The 23,314-nt window shown below is 38.5% G+C and overlaps 1 protein-coding gene across 1 annotated transcript; it reads left to right on the forward strand.

Annotated features, from left to right (window-relative positions):
• The first annotated feature begins 14 nt into the window (after positions 1 to 14).
• Positions 15 to 22,410, forward strand: LOC115211140. The gene is made up of 7 exons (XM_029780092.2): positions 15 to 134; positions 9,000 to 9,054; positions 10,466 to 10,604; positions 15,112 to 15,265; positions 18,820 to 19,028; positions 20,302 to 20,450; positions 22,221 to 22,410. The coding sequence occupies exons 1-7, from the start codon at positions 95 to 97 to the stop codon at positions 22,366 to 22,368; spliced, it is 894 nt and encodes a 297-aa protein (XP_029635952.1). The 5' UTR covers positions 15 to 94; the 3' UTR covers positions 22,369 to 22,410.
• Positions 22,411 to 23,314: the final 904 nt, after the last annotated feature.

Below are 23,314 nucleotides of genomic sequence, written 5' to 3' on the forward strand. Positions count from 1 at the left end.
CTTTCTCAAGAACAGCTGGCTATTCACGTGACCTCACTGAATATTTATTACTGTAACTTGAGGACGACTCTGCATTAAGAAAACCCTTTTAGCCATGGAGAGAGTATTCCTTTTTACGGTTGGACTGCTGGCAAGTGAGTATTGACGCTCCTTCATCCATTTGTTGTTGTTCAGTTCCAAGTTTGTCATTGTCGAACAGACCTATGATCAAAGGCGTTCCAGTAGTGAACGACTCATTTATTTTTTGTGCACCTATTACCAAACTAATTTAGTCATTTTAAGGGCATCACTCAAAGGAAATGTGGTTGTTGTTTCTAACAGGCCTTGAGACTGTAGAGAATTCCTCGTTGTCTCGAAGTTTAACTTTTTAATCCTGACAAATATAATAGTTCGAATGAACAATTATACATTCGGTTGGGCTCTTTTTAGGGTTTCTGGGACCAGTTCGTAAGAAATAGGGGAAAGAAAACTATTGTTCACTTTTCTGTTACTTTTTTTTGATGTGAAGAAAGGACTGTGCTCACACACACACACACACACACCAAAATATCATGTTGGTATAAATGCAGACTGGAACATAAGATTCACACATATTCACATACAGATTAATATCCGTAAACTATACTAAATGTATAGAGATGAAACTCATGTTCCATATAGAATAATGCTTCGCTTATCCCTCCCCTGTTTTGATCTGGTTCGCAACAGTGTTCATTTGTCTTTCTTGGAGATAGTATTTTTGTTGGGATAGTACTGCATCATTATTATAATTTTATGCTAAGATGTAAGGAAATATAATTCACATTCTACTTTACAACCGTTAGCGTAGCTGGCAGAGGATGGGCGAAGGGCATTCTGCCCCGGACGACACTTTTGGGCTCTTTTGAGTCTTCTGTATAAGCCCCAAGCATGTGACATACTCAAGGGCTGCTCCGGTTCGCACACGCGCTTTAGCTATGCCACAGTTTACACACGAAATTTTCACGCAGTATTTTTTTTTTTTTTTTGCCATTCGTAAGTGTAAAACGATTTGCAATACCAAGTGATGTATCTTCATTTAAGGAACCGTGAAAAAGCACAAGATATGAATAGACAACTGTTGAGGTGAACAGAAGATAACGAGCAACGGACGTATGTGGGTGTTTAAACTTGAGCACATCTACGACGAAAACCATCATAGAAAATAGGGACAAATTAGTAATTTCTGCCATAATGAGGGCCATCTTTAGATGTTCATGGGGCCGGACATTATGACTGGTAAATTGTTAAACTGTTTTCTCACATGCCCTCTCCAAGGGACTCGTGGATTCAATGGGTCACATTGGCTCCAGTGCATCAGCACTTACAACATTTACCTTAAGATGACTCTTTCTATGACGACCTGGTTATCAGCGAAAAAAAGATGACTTGTTCAAAGAGTAAATTTTGCGGAAACGGTAAAAATATGCTAGTTGTATGCGCCGATGACGATGTACAACAATTTCTTTACACCAATTTATTATAGTAGGAAAATATATAAGGAGCAACTTTAGATACTTAACAGAAAAAAATATAGAAAAGATTTTTTTTTTTTCACGCTAAGAGTTGCTGAAGCATGGAACAAACAAACTGCCGGCATCAGTTGTTAGTTGTCGGAGCACTGCATCCTTCAAAACTTCCATACTTCCTGAGATTCACCAACACTACACCTGATTTTCTCCCCTCCATACACATGCAAGCATGTATCTGACTCATACACTGTTCGCTTTCCAGACATTCGTACATTACTGCATATACTTTATACGCACTTTTTGACAAGTTGTGGTGCACCTGAGCACTGTATACAATAATTTCATTATTATTATATTATATTATTATAATTGAAGAGCATCCACAGCTAGCTGAGGTTGGTTTCGTAGATTCAATCGATTACATGACATTCAAACTATCGGCGTGTCTTATGCGGTTGCATGTGTTGACACTCAGGCAACCAAGAAATTTCCTCATATTCTTTAGAGTATCATCGAGTGTAGCAGCTACTCCCACTAAGTAATATTCGATCTAGATTAAACAAGTTTTTTTCTGGAAAAGCGTGCCAACCTGCGCGTTCATCCCTCGAGACGGAAAAACACTTCTGAGTTAAAAGCTGTTTAAAACTGCTACTTGGCAGTAATACTTCAAGAAATTTAAGCTGAAACCGATGCTAGTTTATTATTCAGAAGAGCGAGGACAATGCGAGCATCCTCTATTTATGATTTAAGAATCAAAAACTTGTCTGGCATATATAACAGGTTACCCCAGAATCTAGACAGTCATCATGTCGGCATTACAATCGAAGTAGTTTACTTGTCACCAAAAATCACATCCTGACTGCAACCGAGGGTGTAATTTTTAGTATAAAGACCTGCTAACTTCATTTTACTTTCAAAGAACTTGTTGAAGAAGCGGAGGATAAAGAATAAACAATATATCAGGAATTTTTTTTTTTGAAAAACTACCATAAAAGTGCATGGTTAATATCAAAACATTTCGGGACGAAGTACATTATAACTGCATGAATAAAGTTTGGAAAAAGCTATGGTCAGAAGCATGCAATGATTTCCTGGAATTTGATTAAGAAATAGTATCAACGGTCATCAATGACGTTATTGATCAGGCCAATGAAGGAAGAATGCAAAATATCAATGCTTTGAATTTGGAGGATGAAATGAAATCTTAATGTAAGACTTTATGTATTTCACAGTTACAAAAGTTGTCATAACCGCGCATCTAAAATGAATCTGATAATCTTACCGTAGAGAAATTGGCACCAGACAGAATTCTTCTTTCCGAATTCATTAATAGCTCTACTAAGATTGCAGAAATCACGGACCAGAAGGCAGCGAGCTGGCAGAAACGTTAGCGCGCCGGGCGAAATGCTTATCGTATTTTGTCCGTCTTTACGTTCTGAGTTCAAATTCCGACGAGGTCGACTTAGCCTTTCATCCTTTCGGGGGTCGATTAAATAAGTACCAGTTACGCTGTGGGGTCGTTGTAATCGACTTAATCCCTTTGTCTGTCCTTGTTTGTCCCCTCTGTGTTTAGCCCCTTGTGGGCAATAAAGAAATAAGAAATCACGAACCAGTATATTGAGAATTACTGAGATTAGGAACACAGCAACAAGGTAAACAGGATTGTTCTGGAGATGATAAACACGGTACCATGAGCTTCATGACAAGGTTTTCTGTCGTAAACGCAGACGAATTAGTTGTTTTCTTCGAAAAGAAACTGTAACGAGCTTAGTGATGTGTAAATATCCTCGTGCACTTTTGGGGTGCACAAAGCAATCACTCACTAGCCGTTGCTTTAATAATCCAGAATTCTACTAGTCAGAAACAACAGGACGCAGACGTAAAATATACATATAACTACTTTATTCTCTTTCTTGGTAAACAATAACAATAAGTGTGTTATCTGATGTCCTAGGTTCGGGCGCGCACCGCTATAAGTTAATAGATTGTAATATTTACAATGTCCAGCCCAAAAACAGAAAGGGGTCAAAATGGCGTCGAACAGGAAAGTTGAAATGTGGTCGGCAACAATTTTGGTTAAAAGTCTTCGGCCAAAGGACTGCTAGAATCAGTTCGAACGGAGAGAAAATATGCGTGACCGTCGCCGTCAATCGCTGGGTCCCAAGTCCCCGCTGCTGCTGGACGCTGGTGGTCAAACGTTCTACGACCCCCTTGCCTCGCTAACTGCTACGTAGGCAATATGGTCGTGCTACCGGTGGTTCGCGCATGCGCGAGAGGGGCCTTCCTTTCTGTGCATTGGAAAAGGCACCAACACGCGCGAAATACAAATGGGCGGTGCGCGAGCGCGCGCCGTTGTCGGATCACTACAAAACCAATGTGCATGGAAGAACCACAACCTGCACACTCATCTCAGAGTGTATATATATATATACAATACTTGTGTGTGTGTGTGAAGGTATAGCACCTACTTTCCTGAGACTGATAGTCCGGCTTCTTATAATCCGCACTAATTTACGAGTTAGAACTTCAACTTCTGCGGCCACCAGACTGGTTTGCTAGTACCCGTGGTTAAAGTACCCGTGGTTAAAGCTGAATAATTTAACTTATTTCATTATTTCATAATGACATTGGATTTTAATAGACGTGGTTTCTAACATCACATTTGGGCTTATCTAAACTTATTAAATGCTTAGTAGGTGAAACAGTGAGTCTCTGGATTTAGTGGTCGATTGACGATGTCTTTCACATACATTTGTGTTCGCATGACTGTTGCAAATAATCTGTTCAGCTTGTATCTTTACATTGCATCTTTATGCAGCGTAATGATCCCGAATAGCGCCCTTCAGTTTAAACCTAAACATTTTATGAACGTACTCAGAGCTCAAATCGAGACACTATAGGACACATAAGGCTAAACATGTGTACTTTAAAACGTATGCATGATATATCTGTACACAAATACACACACACACACACACACACACACGCACACACACACTAACCTATAACCATATATACCTATATATATATATGTGTGTAGGTATAGCACCTACTTTCCTGAGACTGATAGTCCGGGGTTTCTTATAATCAGCACTAATTTACGAGTTAGAACTTCAACTTCTGCGGCCGCCAGACTGGTTTACTAGAGCCTTCATTTCACGTTGTTCCAGTTCACTCAGATCACAAAAATGAGTAATCCTGAAACAGACCAGCATCTCATCCATAAAATCAGGGAAACCGGTCTTCCTGAACCTTTGTTCCTTTTGATATATATATATATATATATATATATAGGGGGTTTCAAAAAATTTGATATCATTTGGGATGTAAATATCACAAAAACTACAAAGTCAAAGCAAATGAAACCAAACAGGCTTAATGTTGAGCAACATAAGATTTATTCCTCCAAATTTGAATGAGAAATTCAAAGGTATGTGGATTCCACGAACGATTTCACAAATGTTCAATATGAGCACCGCCTGAGACACGGCACACGTGAATTCGGTTGTCCAGCTCCTCCCAAACACGCTGCAGCATGTCTTAGGTAACAGTCTCCACTGCGGTAGCGATTCTTTGCTCGAGCTCCTCTAGGTTTGCAGGAATGGGAGGTTGGGGTATAAAACAGGCCCTTCACATAGCCCCATGCTTGCACTTTCGCTTGTCATCTGCCGTTTTGGCCTGAACGAGCTGCAGCTTGTAGGGTTTCATTAGCAAGCGTATATCCTCAGGACGCGCCAAACTAGTTGGAGGAATCTGGGTTTCCAGACTTGTTCTTCTTATGGACTTCTTGGGGCTTCGCAAGAGTTTTTGGCAAACCCGCTCGACCGTCTGTTCCGATGTTAGTGGTCGTCCAGATCCTTTTGCCCTGCATAGACAGCCTTCCTCTTTAAATTTTTTGTGCCATGTCCAAATCTGCATTGCCATTGGTAACTTTTTAGAGAACTCTCTCATGCACAGTCTTGTTCGGCTGTATTCGAGCATACTCCAACACACAAAACGCATTTTCTCCTCCAGTGAATGCCATTTCTTTACCTGAAAAGGTAAACATATCAAACATTAAACATAAAATATTGACCTGTTTCTACATATGCTATTAAAATTCGAAGTCATTTGAACAAGAACTGGCGAAGTTATTAGATTGCGAAATGATATCAAATTATTTGAAACACCCACTTCATGAGTGATGTGGTGTGTGTGTGTGTGTGTGTGTGTGTGTGTGTGTGTGTGCGTGCGCGCGTGCGTGCGTGTGTGTGTGTGTGTGTGTGTGTGCGTGCGTGTTGTGTGTGTGTGTGCGTGTGTGTGTGTGTGTGCGTGCGTGCGTGCGTGCGTGTGTTGTGTGTGTGTGTGTGTGTGTGTGCGTGTGTGTGTGTGTATGTGTGCGTACGTGCGTGCGTGCGGTGTGTGTGTGTGTGTGTGTGTGTGCAACTAAGTCTTAATCTGCTTTGCAAAGTATTTCATTGTTATCTCTGGTAAATAGTTCTGCTTCTCATTCTGAGCCATTATCTTCTGTGCTGAATTAGCAATTACAAATTTCATATACATCAACAGTATAAACAGGTATGTCACCGTGTGTAAATGCACATATGTTTGGTAGGGAAAATTCAGTGTGTGTGTGTGTGTGTGCGTATGCATATTGAAACTATCAGTTATGTTATGAGTCCTTGTATAAGTGTACATACATACACCCTCTTCTGTGTCAGTATCTGTTTTTAGTTTTTAATCATATATATATGCGCATGCGTGCATGTGCGAGTATATACATACATAAATGCACACATATATATGTGTATGTGTGTGCGCATACATGTATGAGCACCTACACCCCCCCCCACACGCATGTATGTATATGTGTGTGTGAGTGTGTATGTATTACCTAATTATGTATGACTGTAATACGTAGCAATGCATACTGTTTTTCAGGTTTCCCAGGATCTTCGTTCATTACTATGTAGACATAACTGGAAATAACATTTACATACGATCATATGTAATGATATATATGTATCTATACTACACGAGTATACACACACATACACACATACGCGCGGACACATGGGCATACACACACACACACGCAAATACACATACATATATACACTCAGATACATTCATACACTCTTTTGTGTACACATATATACGCCTATACACATAGTAGTAAGCATACATTTGAATTTATTCAACAGCAAATATATACATACGAACACTTTTTACATTCTCACACATGAACATACTTTCTTATATCAATATAACTAAACATAACCACCTAAAGTCATATACTCTTTTACTCTTTTACTCTTTTACTTGTTTCAGTCATTTGACTGCGGCCATGCCGGAGCACCGCCTTTAGTCGAGCAACTCGACCCCGGGACTTATTCATTGTAAGCCCAGTACTTATTCTATCGGTCTCTTTTGCCGAACCGCTAAGTGACGGGGACGTAAACACACCAGCATCGGTTCTCAAGCGATGTTGGATGGGACAAAGACGCACAAACATACAAGCACACATATATATATACATATATACGACGGGCTTCTTTCAGCTTCCGTCTACCAAATCCACTCACAAGGCTTTGGTCGGCCCGAAGCTATAGTAGAAGACACTTGCCCAAGGTGCCACGCAGTGGGACTGAACCCGGAACCATATGGTTGGTAAACAAGCTACTTACCACACAGCCACTCCTGCGCCTATATATATACATATATCATTTATAAATACATGCAAACATATATATTCATTTATGTACGTTTACGAGCAAAACGCCCCCGTCCAATGGACGGTGCTGAGTTGTCAAACATTTAAACCAAATTTTCTCAAAACAACTTGTCCGACCGTCCCATATGCCTCTCCTTTGAGAAAAACTGATTTAACCTAAATTTGAGACACCAGCAAAAGAAGAAATAAAGATAGACTTTTTTTTATTCCAAGAAAAATGATTTTACAAATGCACGTTCCCACGGCTTTATCGATCGCATTCTCACCTGGAATCGAATTTTGTAATTTTTTCAAGACTTGTACGCGCCCTGATACCGTCGGTATCTACATATCAAATTTGAGTGCAACCGGATGGAGGATGCCCGAGATCCTAGAAGACACACACACAGACAGACAGAACGGATTTTATATAATAGAAATATACGTACATACACACAGACACACACCCATACACATACACGCATATATATATACACACAAACGGATACACACACACACATATGAATGTATGAATGCGTGTGTGTATATTTATATATATATATATATATATGTGTGTGTGTGTGTGTGTGTGTGTGTGTGTGTGTACACACATACTTATTCATCGCTGCACACATATATGTGCATGCATACACATACAATCTCACTAGATAATCATCAGGCGATTACAAACTCAGCCTTTGAACATTATCAATATATTTGAATTGTATTTTAATGTAAATTTAAACAACGATACTTAATCTATACTTCTCCCTTCAGAAATCCAGAAAAGAGTAATGCAACAGCACTCTCCAATTACGTTTGGAATTTGAAAGAACGTGATACTGCATTCGTCCTCAACTGAAAGATACTCGAGAGAATTACAAACCATTCTACAAAATGCTGCGAGTTATACATAGCCAAAAAGAGCCCCGTACTCAAAACTTTAATAGATCTGCTGACCATTTACCTGACAGAATAATTCTTTATTTTCCTCCAAGTTTCTAACCTTAAGTCTCTACTATTTATACTGCCAATCTCTACTGTTGACTCATTTATACCATCATAATTTCAACTAGTAAACTTTCCAAATTTATTACAACGCAACAGTTGTTTTAAACTCCGAGCAAGGAGATATTTCGGTTGCTCCGGTAACACATTCAAGCAACACCTTTCCAACCACAGATCCTCCTTCAGGATACCGACAGAAGATACGTTACGTCACTAGCCAGCCATGTATGATAGCTGAAAGAGGACGGGATTCTGCACACGATATCACGAAGAATCCTAAAAAAATCCAGGCCCCTATATAAACAGGACCAAGCTTTGAAAACTGTGCATAGCGGAACGGGCGAGGATACTAAAGGACTTCATAGACCAGGAGAACATCCTTAACTCAGAACGGAAGTCTTAGGACCGTGTTTGCATTTCAAGAAATTCCTGCTTGCCTATTGGAACCCACAAGATGACAGGGTCACTTACGATCGATAGCCAATGTTATTGACATTGAGTAGTGGAGTCCTTTCTTCCTCCATTTTCTAGAGAGGCCGCTCGCTAGAGATGCCATAAGCTAACAGGTTTGGAATCTGACGATAGGTCGTAAAGCTAAGTGCTTTATGGACGTGAACCCCAGAGTAATCCCATAAACTGGCATTATCTAACTTTATTTATAACACACACGCGCGCGCGCGAATATAGTGCATTGTATGTATATGTGTTAGTTATGTGCGTGTGTGTGTGTGTGTTATATAAATAAAAGTTTTATGTACGTGTGATAGTTGTTACCTAAATATTTCTACGTGACTTTTTTTTTGTTACAGGTGTTCAAGCAATCGCTCCGCCGCCACTAATCAATATTACCTATGTACAACCCAGGTGAGGTGCTTTGAACTATTACAACTGCTACTTACAAATACATACAGCACACAAAACATACAAATACAGTTTCCATACAGTATAAAAAGAGAGTTAATTATATTTATAGATCTTTTCAATATTTATAGAACTGAAGCGTACAAAGGTTTTACCTCGCAGTTCATTCATCAATTTCGTTACAGGATTAGTTATATGTCAATCTAGTCGTATAATTTCAAATGAGGTTGTAAAGAAATCCATTAGTTGACTTTGGAGTATGAAAGCTGGTCCAGGAACTGGTTTTGTTAAGGTGCAAGCTGGATGTTTTCTCAACTTCAGTAAAGTGACCTTGGTATCTGATATTGACTTCGGGTTGCGTCCTTGCTGATATATCCCAATTAATCCAAGAGATGCATTTAACATATAAACATTCATAGGCGTAGGAGTGGCTGAGTGGTAAGTAGCTTGCTTCTCAACCACATGGTTCCGGGTTCAGCCCCACTGCGTGGCACCTTGGGCAAGTGTCTTCTACTATAGCTTCGGGCCGACCAAAGCCTTGTGAGTGGATTTGGTTGAACTTTTTACCCTCACCCATTTATTGCATTCAGTAGTGTAATTGCCATGCAGATATTAAAAAAAAACACTTGTGTTGGGTTTTCCCATACATACAGCATACATATTGTCCCCTACCTATTTTTACTACTTCCTCCTTCTACCCATTTTTGACGTCAATGCTTATAACGGATTTTTTGAAAAAACACTCATTATCACTGTGGTCACTATGTAGGAAATCACCAACATTTTTTGTTCGTCTTGTGGCTGAGAGAGGCTCCTTATCTTTCCTGGGGAGAAGATTGCATAATGCACCCTTATTCCTTCTGAATAAAAGTATGCTGTCTTCGAAACATGTGTCGAGAGTAAAGGAATTTTGTTAACATCTTCGTTCGACTCCATTCTTTCATTTATTCATATATAAAAAACACACAAATTTCCACACAAGAACCCGGAGTTTCTACCCTATACAGGTCGCTTCAACCGTGTTTTCTGACGTGAATTTGCTACCCAGGTATCGGTTAAACGAATTTTCCATGCTAGGATAATTCATTCACCTACTTATATATATATATATATATATATATATATATACACCCACACAAACACATACACAGAATCACACACACACAAACACATACACAGAATCACACACACACACACACCACACATGCATGCGTTTGTGTATATGCATGTATACGTGTGTGCCATATATAAGTACTATATATATATGTGTGTGTGCGCGTGTCTATGTATGTATGTGTGTGTTTGTGTATGTATGTATTTGTGTGTGTGCACACGTGCACGCACATGCACACGCAACAAATACGCACATGGTTGCATTACGTTCCTCTATATTTCAATTTCAATCTCTGTGCAGTGTATCTTACATCGGACAGCGCATGTCCTTCCGCCACATTTACGTGACTCACGATGGGAATTCGCACACTTACAGACCTTCACAGCCCAGCATCACCATTACTGCAACGTCCACTGTCAAAGCAGAAGCCATGCGAAAGGTAGGTATTTGTTATATGATCTGCAGACGACGCCTTTAACGCTGCCATGGTAACGCTTCTCGGTGACACCGGACGCGAGAAAGATGTTTTGCCTTGTAACGACTCTGTTGCACGCATGTTTCCCGTTAATTTCTTTTTATTAATCAATTCATTTTGTATTTGTTTCAGTCGTTATACTGCGGCCATGCATGGAAGGCTTTTTCTTCTTTTTTTATGTACTCCAGCAAATCGACCACAGTAATTAATTTTTTTCTGTGAAGCTTCCTCTTGGCGAACCGCTAAATTACAGTGACGTAAATAAACCAACACCGGTTGTCAAGCGGTAGTTGTTGGCAAACACAAACACGCTCGCACACGCGCACGAACACACACATATGTATACGCATACATATTTTGACTGCCATAAAGTGGAAAAAAATTAATGGAAGGTAAAAAGTTGGTAAATATTTCGGTGTGAACGCAAATAGTCGCTATGTGGCAGCAGGGCATGCTAGAAATAGCAGCCAAATCTTTACTTTTCTGAAAAAAGGAGCCGTTTACGCGTAATTTTGATGTCACATTCTTTGAAAGCATGCAAAATAACCTGGAAAAGAAAAAAAGACCCACGAGACAACCCCCCCCCCCCATTGGTGGGAAACTTCGAGGTCCCCACCACTCCTCCCACATAGCTCTAGTGTGTGCCGCTTGGGGCGACCCTTCCGTTTACTGCTCCCAGACTCCACAAAAAACTCCTTTAAAATAGCCCCCCCCCCCGCTATTGACATTCTTGCTTTAAGTCATAACGTAGATTTAGAACCCCTAATGTCAGTTATAAAGAAGAGTTCGTGACGGAGCTCTTATTCAGCTTCTAGAAATCTGAAATTTCCAGACATCCGAGAATATCTCTCTCTATATAAACGGCAGTTTGTCTGTGCATGTTTCTGTGTGTCTGTTTGCTTGTACCCTCACCCTGACCACGGCTTTCAACCGATTCTGATGAAACTTGACACACACATAGCCCAATGTCATAATTCAAAACTAACGCAGCGAAAATTTTGAAAAGTTCCCCCAGTTCTGAAAAAAATCGATAAATTCGACATGGGGTCGAGAATCAGAAACACAAACCGCAAACTGTCTAGGGGACGCAACTCCACCTTTTTTCACTAAAAAAAAAATTTACCATCATTTTTTTCCATTTTTTTGCTATTTTTTGGCTATAACTCTCTAAAAATGCTTTATAGTTATTTCCCTTACAAACCCGAGCAACGCCGGGCGATACTGCTAGTTGAGCGATAAGTGCAAATGATGTACATTGTATTAAGTAAACAGACCATGTTTTTGAAGTTGGTTAATTTGCTTACAGAATGTTAGAAATAACTTTCTTCTTTTTTTTATTTTTATGTGGACTGATAAAGATTTACCTACTCTGCTTTAAAAGCATATAAATTTGTACTTGTATCTGTGAGATAAAGTCATGTTCTTAACTTTTCTTCATTTACTTTTCATCCCATAAACAATATGGTGCTACTTTAGCGTGCGGTCTACTTCAGTATCCTGTTTACGTTGTGAAATTACTTTAAGCGTGCGGTCTACCTTTTTTTACCCTTTTACACCTTAGCGTGCGATCTACCTCCGCTATAAGAACATAATACTACAGGATGATAAAAACAAATTGAATATTGTTGAATAATGATTTATTAATAATAGAAATATTAAATTTCTAAATATCTCAGAGAGATATAAGCAGTGGTGGAACGATAGAGCAGTTGTATACTGTCAACTTAACGTGACAGTCCCATAAAGGGAATCACACCACCGCAATATATATATATATATATATTAGAAAAATTGAGGTAATCAGATCAGATGGTTCATATTTGTAGATATTTATTTATATATTACATTTTTTACATATATATCATATCATATCATTCGGATTTCGGATTAGCGCTTGCTCCCATTCTAGTGGGCTTTTCACTACAAGCGCTAATCCGAAATCCGAATGATATGATATATATGTAAAAAATGTAATATATAAATAAATATCTACAAATACGAACCATCTGATCTGATTACCTCAATTTTTCTAATATATAATACCTGTACATCATCTCCAAACCTTCCGATATATATATATATATATATATATATATATATATATATATATATATATCAGTCTGGAGTAGCATGGCCTGCTAGCTGAAAATACCTGTCTACACTTTGTAAACATATTATATATATATATATATATATATATATATATATATATATATATATATATGTTTACGAAGTCTAGACAGGTATCTCCAGCTAGCAGGCCATGCTACTCCAGACTGATGACGAGCAAGACTCAGAAACATGTCTCTGGATGCAGGCTTAGCTGGATGGGGGTGCTTGTCTCCCATTTGTAACCATAAGGACACAGGAAATGTGTCAAGGCCGACAGGAAGCGTTGATGCTTCCTAGGGCTAAATAGCGGTGGTTTGATTCCCTTTATGGGACTGTCACGTTAAGTTGGCCGTATACAACTGTTCGATTTATTAATAGCTTACACTTAAATCTTAATTAACGATACACACTTTGTACATCATTTTGGAATGCCGCAAACAAATCTGCTGCATCTCTTCTCAAAACTTTCCAGCAAAAGCAATCAAAGTGTGACTGAAAAAGCTCACTATTAACGCCTCTCATTTTCTTTAAAATAGGTGTTTTGGAATCCAACTATGATCTCTCAATAGCCTGTGCTCCTGTCACGTTTTCGTTTTTTCTTGCATGACGCTACCACATTGATGACAAGGATTTGCTTCTTGTGATGTATCCAGAAGATTGTTTTCTTGTAAAAATGCAACTGCTGTTTCCTCTGTAAAAATTATACGTCTATAGAAATCCTTTAACAGCATTGTAATGGTTAAATTTAATTTTAAATTATCTCAGGTTAAGAAGGTAAGAAAAGGCAGATCGCACGCTAAAACGTAATTTCACAGAGTAGACAGGATATGGCAGTAGGCCGCACGCTAAAGTAGCACCAATATATATTGGGTTGTCCGGAAATTTAGTGCCGATTTTTAAAGTAAAGAAAAAGGTCAATAAATACTTGCCATTACATTTTTAATCAACCAAATATGAACCATTTTGTTGCACAATGCATCTCCATCTTTCCTTTAACTTGAAAATACCATCTTCCCAGAATTGAGGTGGTTTCATGGCAAAGAATTCATCAAGGTATCTTTTTACGTCATCCAAGGAATTGAAATTTTTACCATTTAGACTATTCTGCAGAGACCTGAATAAGTGGAAATCCGAAGTAGCAATATCTGGTGAATATGGAGGGTGGAGTAACACATCCCAGCCGAGCTGCTGCAATTTCTGTCTGGTTCCCAAAGCATCAAGTGCCGAAAATGAACTTTCTTATCTTCCATTTTAAAGGGTTACAGAATTAACACAGGTTATAGGAACATAAACCTTCTTCCACGAAAAGAAAGCATAAACTGTGCTCTAAATGGAGGTGTAGTCAAATCCTATTTTATGGACTCAACCATGTTCTAAAATAAGTCGAAAGGTAAGCTACTATAAATCGGCACGAACTTTCCGGACAACCCAATAGTATGATATATTTTAAGTGGATTAATCGATATCAAATAGACCCGGCTTTAGGGGTGTATTAATTTGCAACTATAATAACAATTTAGCTCTTTGCTCATAGTTTATTTTACATTTTAACTGTCTCCAGAAACCGGAAAATCCAGAAACCTGGAAAATCCAGAAATCTGTGCCACTTCTGATCCCAAGCTTACTGGTCATTTGGTCTGGTACTGAAGTTTATAAGATAGGAAAATCAATTGCAAAGCTTATTTAGGACGAAACATCGAATGCTAGTTAGTCGCAAGTGCCACGGTTTAAAAGTCATGACTACGAGTTGAGACTAGAAGTCAAAGCGAGAAGCTCTTAGGCATGGGTTACAGCAACAATGGAATCGTAATGTTATTCATAGCAGGAGGCTCGCTACTATAGGCCACGAGATAGAGAGTTCATTGTAACTCTTTGTACATCTAAAGGTATTTAGTACAGATCATAGCAAAGAGCTTAGGTTCAATATCATGCATATTAAGAGAAAGGTTTTAGTAATTGTTTACTCTCAGGTTAGCTCTGATTGAAAAGACCTATGATCAAAGGTATTCCAGCCATGACCATCCTCTTTTTTTTTGTATATAGAACGTTTTGAAATTACATTGGCAAAACTGAGTCGTCTTCTTCTTCTTCTTCTTCTTCTTCTTCTTCTTCTTCTTCTTCTGATGATGATGATGATGATGATGATGAAAAAAATTTATGATTCGATTTGAAGGAACTTGGTTGCTATTTCTAGATGGTCAAACAACCACATAGAAACGTCCTATCCTTGCTAGCTCTGTTGAAGTAAAGCATACACTTTGCTTGTTATTATGATGTCTTCAAATGTCTCGACCTGCCTTGCTACATTGAATAATACAATTTCTCAAAACCTTACCAAACTATGATTCTATCTTTACAGGCGGCTCATATTGTTGCTCATATGATCAAGTATTCACCAAATGAAGTCTTCATGGGTTTAACCAGATCACTCGGTGTCGGCCTCTTTAGTCCTGCTGAAGGACCAACTATTTTCCCCGAAAATTCTAATCTTGCAGATTATCCAGAATGCTACAGTTTGTATATTTACCATTATGTTTAAGTTTTATAAAGGGTGAACATTTCAGAGTGACTCTTGTTTAGCAAGTAATTTGATCTGAGAACAAACAGAATTTGCTGATTTCATTTAAGCATTTATTTATTTGGTGTCAAGATTTTCGTCGCACTGTCTGCAACCTGGTCACTGCAACCAAGTAATTTATGTTTGCAGGAGTGGCTGTGTGGTAAGTAGTTGCTTACCAACCACATGGTTCCGGGTTCAGTCCCACTGCGTGGCACCTTGGGCAAGTGTCTTCTACTATAGCCTCGGGCCGACCAAAGCCTTGTGAGTGGATTTGGTAGACGGAAACTGAAAGAAGCCCGTCGTATATATGTATATATATGCGTGTGTGTTTGTGTGTCTGTGTTTGTCCCCCCAACATCGCTTGACAACCGATGCTGGTGTGCTTACGTCCCCGTAACTTAGCGGTTCGGCAAAAGAGACCGATAGAATAAGTACTAGGCTTACAAAGAATAAGTCCTGGGGGTCGATTTGCTCGACTAAAGGAGGTGCTCCAGCATGGCCGCAGTCAAATGACTGAAACAAGTAAAAGAGTAAAAGAGTAAAAGCTGAAAATTTCATAGAGTTCTACTTGTCTGGCAAGTGAATTTATCTGAGAACACACAGGATCTGTTAACTTCATTTTATTGTTTTTGGCGTCAAAATGCACGTCGTATTACCTGTGACCTCGTTACGGACACCAAATGATAAACAATTAAATAAATAGTTTCTGTGTGCTTTGACTGGCTAAAATGAGCCTTCCACGCTCTAATTACAAAGGGTGAAAATATTTTCCATAAACTGATCAATTTTTACTCACCTCTGTAAAGTGGTGACCTGGAAGAATTGTTAGCACGCCAGACAAAATGCTTAGCGACATTTCGCCCGTCTTTACATTATGTGTTTAAATACCACCGAGGTCGACTTTGCTTCTCATCTTTTCGGGGTCGATAAAATAAGTACCACTGATCGATGAAATCGAACTTGCTGGTCTTGTGCCAAAATTTGAAACCAATATTTATTCACCTCTGAGCTCAGCAATTTAAAAAAAAAAAAACCCTGCTTCTTTGCGTAAACTTAATATTGATTTATTAATCCACTTTTGTTATGCCAAATAATGAATGCAATGGTTTGTGACAGTTAACCAGTCGGCGTTTTAAAACGCTTTCTTGTTTATCCCTGTTGTTCTTTTTACAAAGCAGCCAATACCAGTTTATTTTTAGTCCACAATTCAAAATAATCATTCAGATATGGCTACGTATTTCACAAGTTCGCTTCACAACCATTTGGTTTCGGGCTCAGTCCCACTCCACAGTACATTGGACAAGTGTCTTGTAGTATTGTTCCGGGCCGACCAATGCTTTGTGTATGAATTTGGTAGATGGAAGTAGTACGGAAACCTGTATAATTGATATATATATATGTATATATGTATATATATATATATATTATATATATATATATATATATATGTATGTATGTATGTATGTATGTATGCATGTATGAATGTATGTATGTATGTATGTATGTATGTATGTATGTATATGTATATATATATATATATATATATATATATATATATATTGTCAATAATAATAATATGGGTAAAATTAATTAATTAATTAGTAATTAATAATTTTACCAAGCAGTGTTCAGTATGTAAAAGGACCATTTAACGGTAAATTTAAACATTATTTTATATAATAGGGTTCAGCAAAAAATTGCTTTACCACACACCGAACTTTTAGAAATAGCAGCCCAAGAATTTAGCTATTTCTTCTACTTTAAGAAGAGTCTCCCAGATAATGTATACTCGAAAATATTACACGTCGGTATAGAGGGAAAAATAACGAAAGTTCACTCGAAAGATTACACATTATCTGGGAGATTCTTCTTCAAGTAGAAGAAGTAGTTGTTAACGCAACATTTCGGCTGATATACCCTCCAGCCTTCATCAGGTATCTTGGGGAAATTTCGAACCTGGAATCTCATTCCTAAGGTATTTTTCGGTGTTGTTGTTGTTGTTATTATTATTATTATTATTATTATTATTATTATTATTATTATTATTAATCAGGTCACTGCCTAGAGTTGAACTCGGAATCTTGGGATTAGTAGCCCGTGCTCTTAACTACTACGTCATATGCCATATGCCCCTGGGCATATGGCATATGACGAAGTGGTTAAGAGCGCGGGCTACTAACCCGAAGATAATAATTAATAGCAACAGCAACAACAACAACAACAACAACAACAACAATAATAATAATAATAATAATATAACTGTTTGGAAGTATTATCATGTACATTGTTTTGTCTTGGTATAAAAGATGGGCTACAGCAAATATTCTGCTCAATACCACAGATTTGCTTGTCAGTTGTTTGACCTAAACCAGTTGAGCATGTCCCTTAGTGGCTGATGATATGTGCATCTCTGATCACGAGCTGAAGTAGTGGAGGAGCATCATAGCCGTGTGGTGAAAGGAATTATTAGAAGTTTGGATAATTCACCTTTGGAAACATGGATGTTTCGTTCAATATCCTTAAACAATCTTTATTCAGGGACCTTTTGAGTGGGATGGGCTACTCGACCGGAAGAAAATTCTAACTGGGCCCCACCTGCAAGGTCATGCGCTGTTTATCTTGATATGAGATCACCATGTTGCGCATATATGGTTGTGATGCATGTGCCTGGTATACCCTTATCAGACGGGTAGTCATGATGGGTATACTGGGCTTCGTATATTTTATCCCAGGGTCACTTTGATGGCATGCGCTGCTCTCTCACTCAATAATAATAATAGCATCGAAAAATACCGTAGGAATGAGAATCCAGGTTAGAAATTTCTCCAAGACATCTGATGAAGGCTGGAGGGTATATCAGTCGAAACATTGTGTTAACAACAAACAAGATGAGGACAAATACCCGTCAAATGTAAATAATGTACATAATTCCTCATCTCTTAAATATAGAATTATATATACACTGGCATACCTTGGCTTAAGTCGTTCTCGATTATACGTCGGCTTTCAAAAATAATTTATGGAAAAATAGAAATCAAGTTAAGTCATTTTACCCGACTTTACGTCTGTCCGCCTCAAATATTAGAATCGTAAAATCACTAGAAAACCGTTAAAAGCACATAAAATCATATTAAAATACGTACAGTAAATTTTAAAATGCACTCCATAAAGTAATGTAGCTTAGTGAACGAAATCATGAAGTCAGCTGTGTTGTCGCTTGGGTAATTGATATTGTCTTTAAAAAAATCCTGTTCAAATCTCGGCATACATTTGCAGATGCATACTCTGCCTTGACCGGTAGATCTGACCAAGAACAATACCTCTCCTCTAACAAAGAACCATTACAATTCCATTCTTCTTACGGCAGACAAACTTATTCCATTTAATAAACTTAAACTAACAATTAAACCATAGTAAATTTCTTATATTAAGACACTTTTGTTGTCTATGCGTTCGATAATGCTTTTTCATTTTCCATTGTTCATTATTTTATCCTTGTTTTTATAGACAGATGTTCGGGTAAATGTTCAGTCACGTGTACCTTTGACGGTCGGAAATGGCAGTCCATCGCTGGGCTGACCAACACCAGGGCTTGTGTTCTTGCTGAAAATGTCATGTGTTCTCCAGGTGATCCATACGGTCATTCAGAAAGCATTTTGAACCATGAATTCGGACATCTTGTTCATAGATATGTGCCGCAAATGTGGAAAAATAAGGTAAAGAATTTCAGTTACATAGCATTCGCATAATCTTTATGATTGTCACCGTCTTCAATCGTTGTCACTATCACGGACGTTTCGGTTAGTTCGATATTCCCTCTCCTGGCCTGTCTGCGTTTCCATAAGCCGCAGTGACACTATACTATATGTATATATATATATTGTATACACACGTAAGTAAGTCATCTAACGGTTCATAAGTCAGGAAAAAGATGCACTTGTATAGCTGTCAATAGAGTGGGTATACCATCCGAAGTGTATAGTATGAATCCATAATACTGTACACTTCAAATTCTCAATAAAGCAGTCTACTATCCTTAGATCTTTTGTTGGTAATAAGAAGGTAGATAAAAAAAATTAGAACTGAATCAGAATCCTATGACCTTCACTGTGTTCCATTCCATGTCACTCCAAAATTGTAGTTTCTCTTCTTTTAGCTTATTCTTGCTGCAATAGTGACAACATGAAATTCTTTCATCCTCTAGCTCTGATAAAATATTTGAGAAAAATTATATTTAATATGTCTTGTCTGTCGAAAATCCATATTTTTTGCAACTGAAGATGGCACTGTAGTTATATCGATGTAATGCTTGCATTGTTCAATTAAATGGAGCCGCTTGAAACGGTCGTATTGCACTAATACTAGACATCCTGTTACTTATTTTGATTATATATATATCACTACACAGTTGTCCACTTATGAAAGAGAGTGCATGAAGTGATCTCCCCCGATTCACCGGAAACAAGAAATTGAGTACAGAAAAGGTACGGCAGTATTTACGGTACACACAATGATTGCAACAACGCTTTTCCATCACCAACAATTTGTGCAACTCCCTGTCGAATGTGATGGTGTCACAAAGAAGATCAAAATGGGAAATGATAGCTACGTGTATATAACGAAAGTGCCTGAGCTTAAAATTGGCGGAAAGCGTCCTTGCATTCTGTTATATCACAATAATACACAGTGGCTGTGTGTGCTACGAAATCCTCGTCGCCACTGTTATATCGCACGTTCGGATGACCTCTACTCAACTCTGACGTCTAGACTTCTCCCTCTATATCTACGTATTAGGGTAGCCTACTTCATCGTCTGGGGGCGTCCACACAACACATTCCAAAGCTAGATCTGCAGGAAGCTCACTGCCACATACAGTATTCTAGACAGAAACATTCCGGTTACCTCTGTCCTCTTTATACATAAATATAGAAGACATTTTGTTATTTTTAGTAGCCTAATTTCTAATTCAACATATTTTATTCCGTACAGATTGGGGCTGCTTACAGAAATGCCTATAATAGACAACTGTGGAAACTCGGTACTTATGCTATGGCGAATGCCCATGAATACTTTGCAGAGGCAACAGAGGCTTTTTTCTTAGATTCCAAAAGGACGGACGTAACAGGCGGTATGAATATGTAAGTAACAAATGGTTCTGAAAATCTGTCTGCTTGTCTCTTGTTTTACGTCACTCGCTGTTTAAATTTGCTTGTCTTTCTCTGTGTCTGTCTAATTATCCGCTTCTCCCTCTGGACAGCTCATTTCCACATCTGTACACAGTTTCTCTTCTCCATCCCAAATCATTACATCAAGTCTATTGTGTGTTGACGTTTTTCGTTTTTGTTTTTTCTTCTTTCATTCGGTATCACTTCTTCCTCTGTTTCCTTGGAGAAGTTTTGACCAGTCTCTTTGGTTTGTCTGGTTTATTATTATATAATAATTATTTTTGGTCCTGGTATAAGGAGAAAAGTAAGCGAGGCTTCAAGAAACGTATTGCGGGAAGATTTTCGTAAACTGTATTTTCTGACTCTGAGGGTGCACCATTGAATAGTGAGGAAGGCTCAGTGTCGCCCAGTGCACCCCTTTAGAGACGGACATGTGTCTGTCCCTACTAGTCCATAAATTTACATGGCAGTTTCAAATGAAATCACCAAGTTAATTATTTAGCTTGCCGTATAGTTTGTTTCATTCCTGCAAGATTGTTTCATTACTTCAACAAATGAGATTTCAGCGAGACACAGCTGAATAGTGTACTTCCTTTTTCTTCAACCACGCTATTGGATGACTTGCCAAGGATGGCGGCCTAGCTGGTTTTGTTTCGGGTCACTTTTCAGTTAACTGTCCTTGAATTGAGGAGAGCAGTACTGCACCTAAAGAGGTCTACTCCGTCACATTACAAAATCTATATCTGCTCCAGATTTGTGGAGAACGACCATCACCATATGGTCGCCTGAGTGCAGAGTGAAAGTTGAATACTTCCAGAAGTATTCTGTAACCATCCACGTCGTCGTTTTCCTTATCACCACTGGAGAAAGTGTAATGGTGCCGGTACCCACGTCTTGGTTTACTGAACGAGCTATACAGTGAATGTTATTGTGAATATGTTTTGTGCAGAGCCATCCCCATTCGCTCGCCCTTCAAACTTGTATTGGTCTGGTGCAACAAGTCCCACGAATTAGTTATTAGATTGCCGGATTTGTGTGGAGTTAATTTCTCTTAGAAGAGCTTCTAAAGAGTTGAAGGACATCCTCTGCCCCTGTGTCCCATGGGATATCTGTGAGCGACCTTCTTCCTGAAGCAGTTATGTGACATGCTAATTAGCCCGTAGCTGGGATCCTGGCTGGTGATACAATTCCGGGTCAGAGTAGAACTGGAACCAATAATGACTAAGAGGTGTTCCACATTCCTCAAAACTCTGGAACCTTCGCATCCAGGGCCAAATACAGGATGAAGTTTAAAGCCTTACCCACCTAGCCTACTTACATACAAGTATAGCTATCCATCTCTGTTATTATAAATCTATCTATCTATCTATCTATCTATCTACACGATTCCAATTGATCGGCCCCACTTTTTTTTTCACGATCCCTTTTGATCGGAATTCGCTCCCGTTTTTTCTTTTTTTTTCCCTTCTCTTCTTCCCAAAAAGAAAAGCTCTACTTTGTATTTTGTCCCTTCTGTGTTTAGCCCTGTGTGGCCAATAAAGATATCTATCTATCTATCTATCTATCTATCTGTCTGTCTGTCTATCCATTTCTCAGCCTATCTGTCCAACCGTCCGTCTATTTACGTGTCTACCTGCGGCGGTGGCGGCAACGACGATGATGTCGACGACAATGAATGACGGCGATGACGACAACTGAAATCTTCCTTGGTCTGTTAAAAACTCTATCTTCTCTGTTTATCAGGTGTGGTACCAACAGAGTGTGTCCTAATGAGAGAAGTTCACGGGAATACCTCAAGAGACATGATCCAGCACTCTACGAAACCTTGGTTTACGCTTACACAAACGGAAGACCAAACATGGCTATGGGACTGAAAATATGTGTTGATTAACTGTAAATTTTACGGCAATTAAACCTGAACTATTTCTATCTGTTTTTCTGTCTGTCAGTCAATCCAGCCACCCATCCGTCCGTCTATCTGTTTGTCTGTCCATCCGTCTGTCTGCCTTTCTGTCTATCTATCTATCTATCGTAAATCCTCGAGTATAATCCGCATTTTTTCCCCAAAATTTAAAGGTCAAAATCCCTAGTGCGTACTATATACGAGGTTAAAAAGGAAAAATTATTTTCTAAGCAATGTCCGAGTCTCTATTTGCTGTCCGGCAATTTCTATTCAGACGCATTTTGTGATGTCGGGCGCGAAAATACCTTAAGCTAAGCCTGAAAGCAATGAAGTTATAAAAGAATCATCCATAACTTGCAGTAAGCAATATTTATTAAACGTTATTACTGTTATTTCTTTATTTTCTGCAAACAAAATGCACAAAAAAGCTACACGTTTGCATTATGTTATATATATATAATAATAATAAAGGACGTTACCGTATACATTTTTACAAACCAAGGACATTATATAGACCTCCTTGACTCAAGTTAGAGAAGGGGTGCGTATTATACACAAGGTTTAAGTTTTTCAGAGGTACAGCCCCCTAAAAATCCCCTGCGTATTATACTCAAGAGCGGACTATACTCGAGAATTTACGGTATCTATCTATCTATCTATCTATCTATCTATCTACATACTCACACACGAAAAATTCCTTGATATAGTCACAATATTTAAAAAAATATTTCTTTATATTATTTACATATTACTGTTATGTGGTTAAGAAGCACGCGTCACAACCACGTGCTTTGGAGTTCAGTTCCACAGCGTAGCATCTTGGAAAAGTATCGTCTACTATAACTCCGGGCCAATCAATACCTTGTGAGTCAATTTGGTTGACGGAAAATATTTGAAAATTCATCGTGTAAGATGAGCAACTTCGTCCGACTTG

The sequence above is a fragment of the Octopus sinensis genome, linkage group LG4 (assembly GCF_006345805.1).
Source record: "Octopus sinensis linkage group LG4, ASM634580v1, whole genome shotgun sequence".
Taxonomy (NCBI): Eukaryota; Metazoa; Mollusca; class Cephalopoda; order Octopoda; family Octopodidae; genus Octopus; species Octopus sinensis.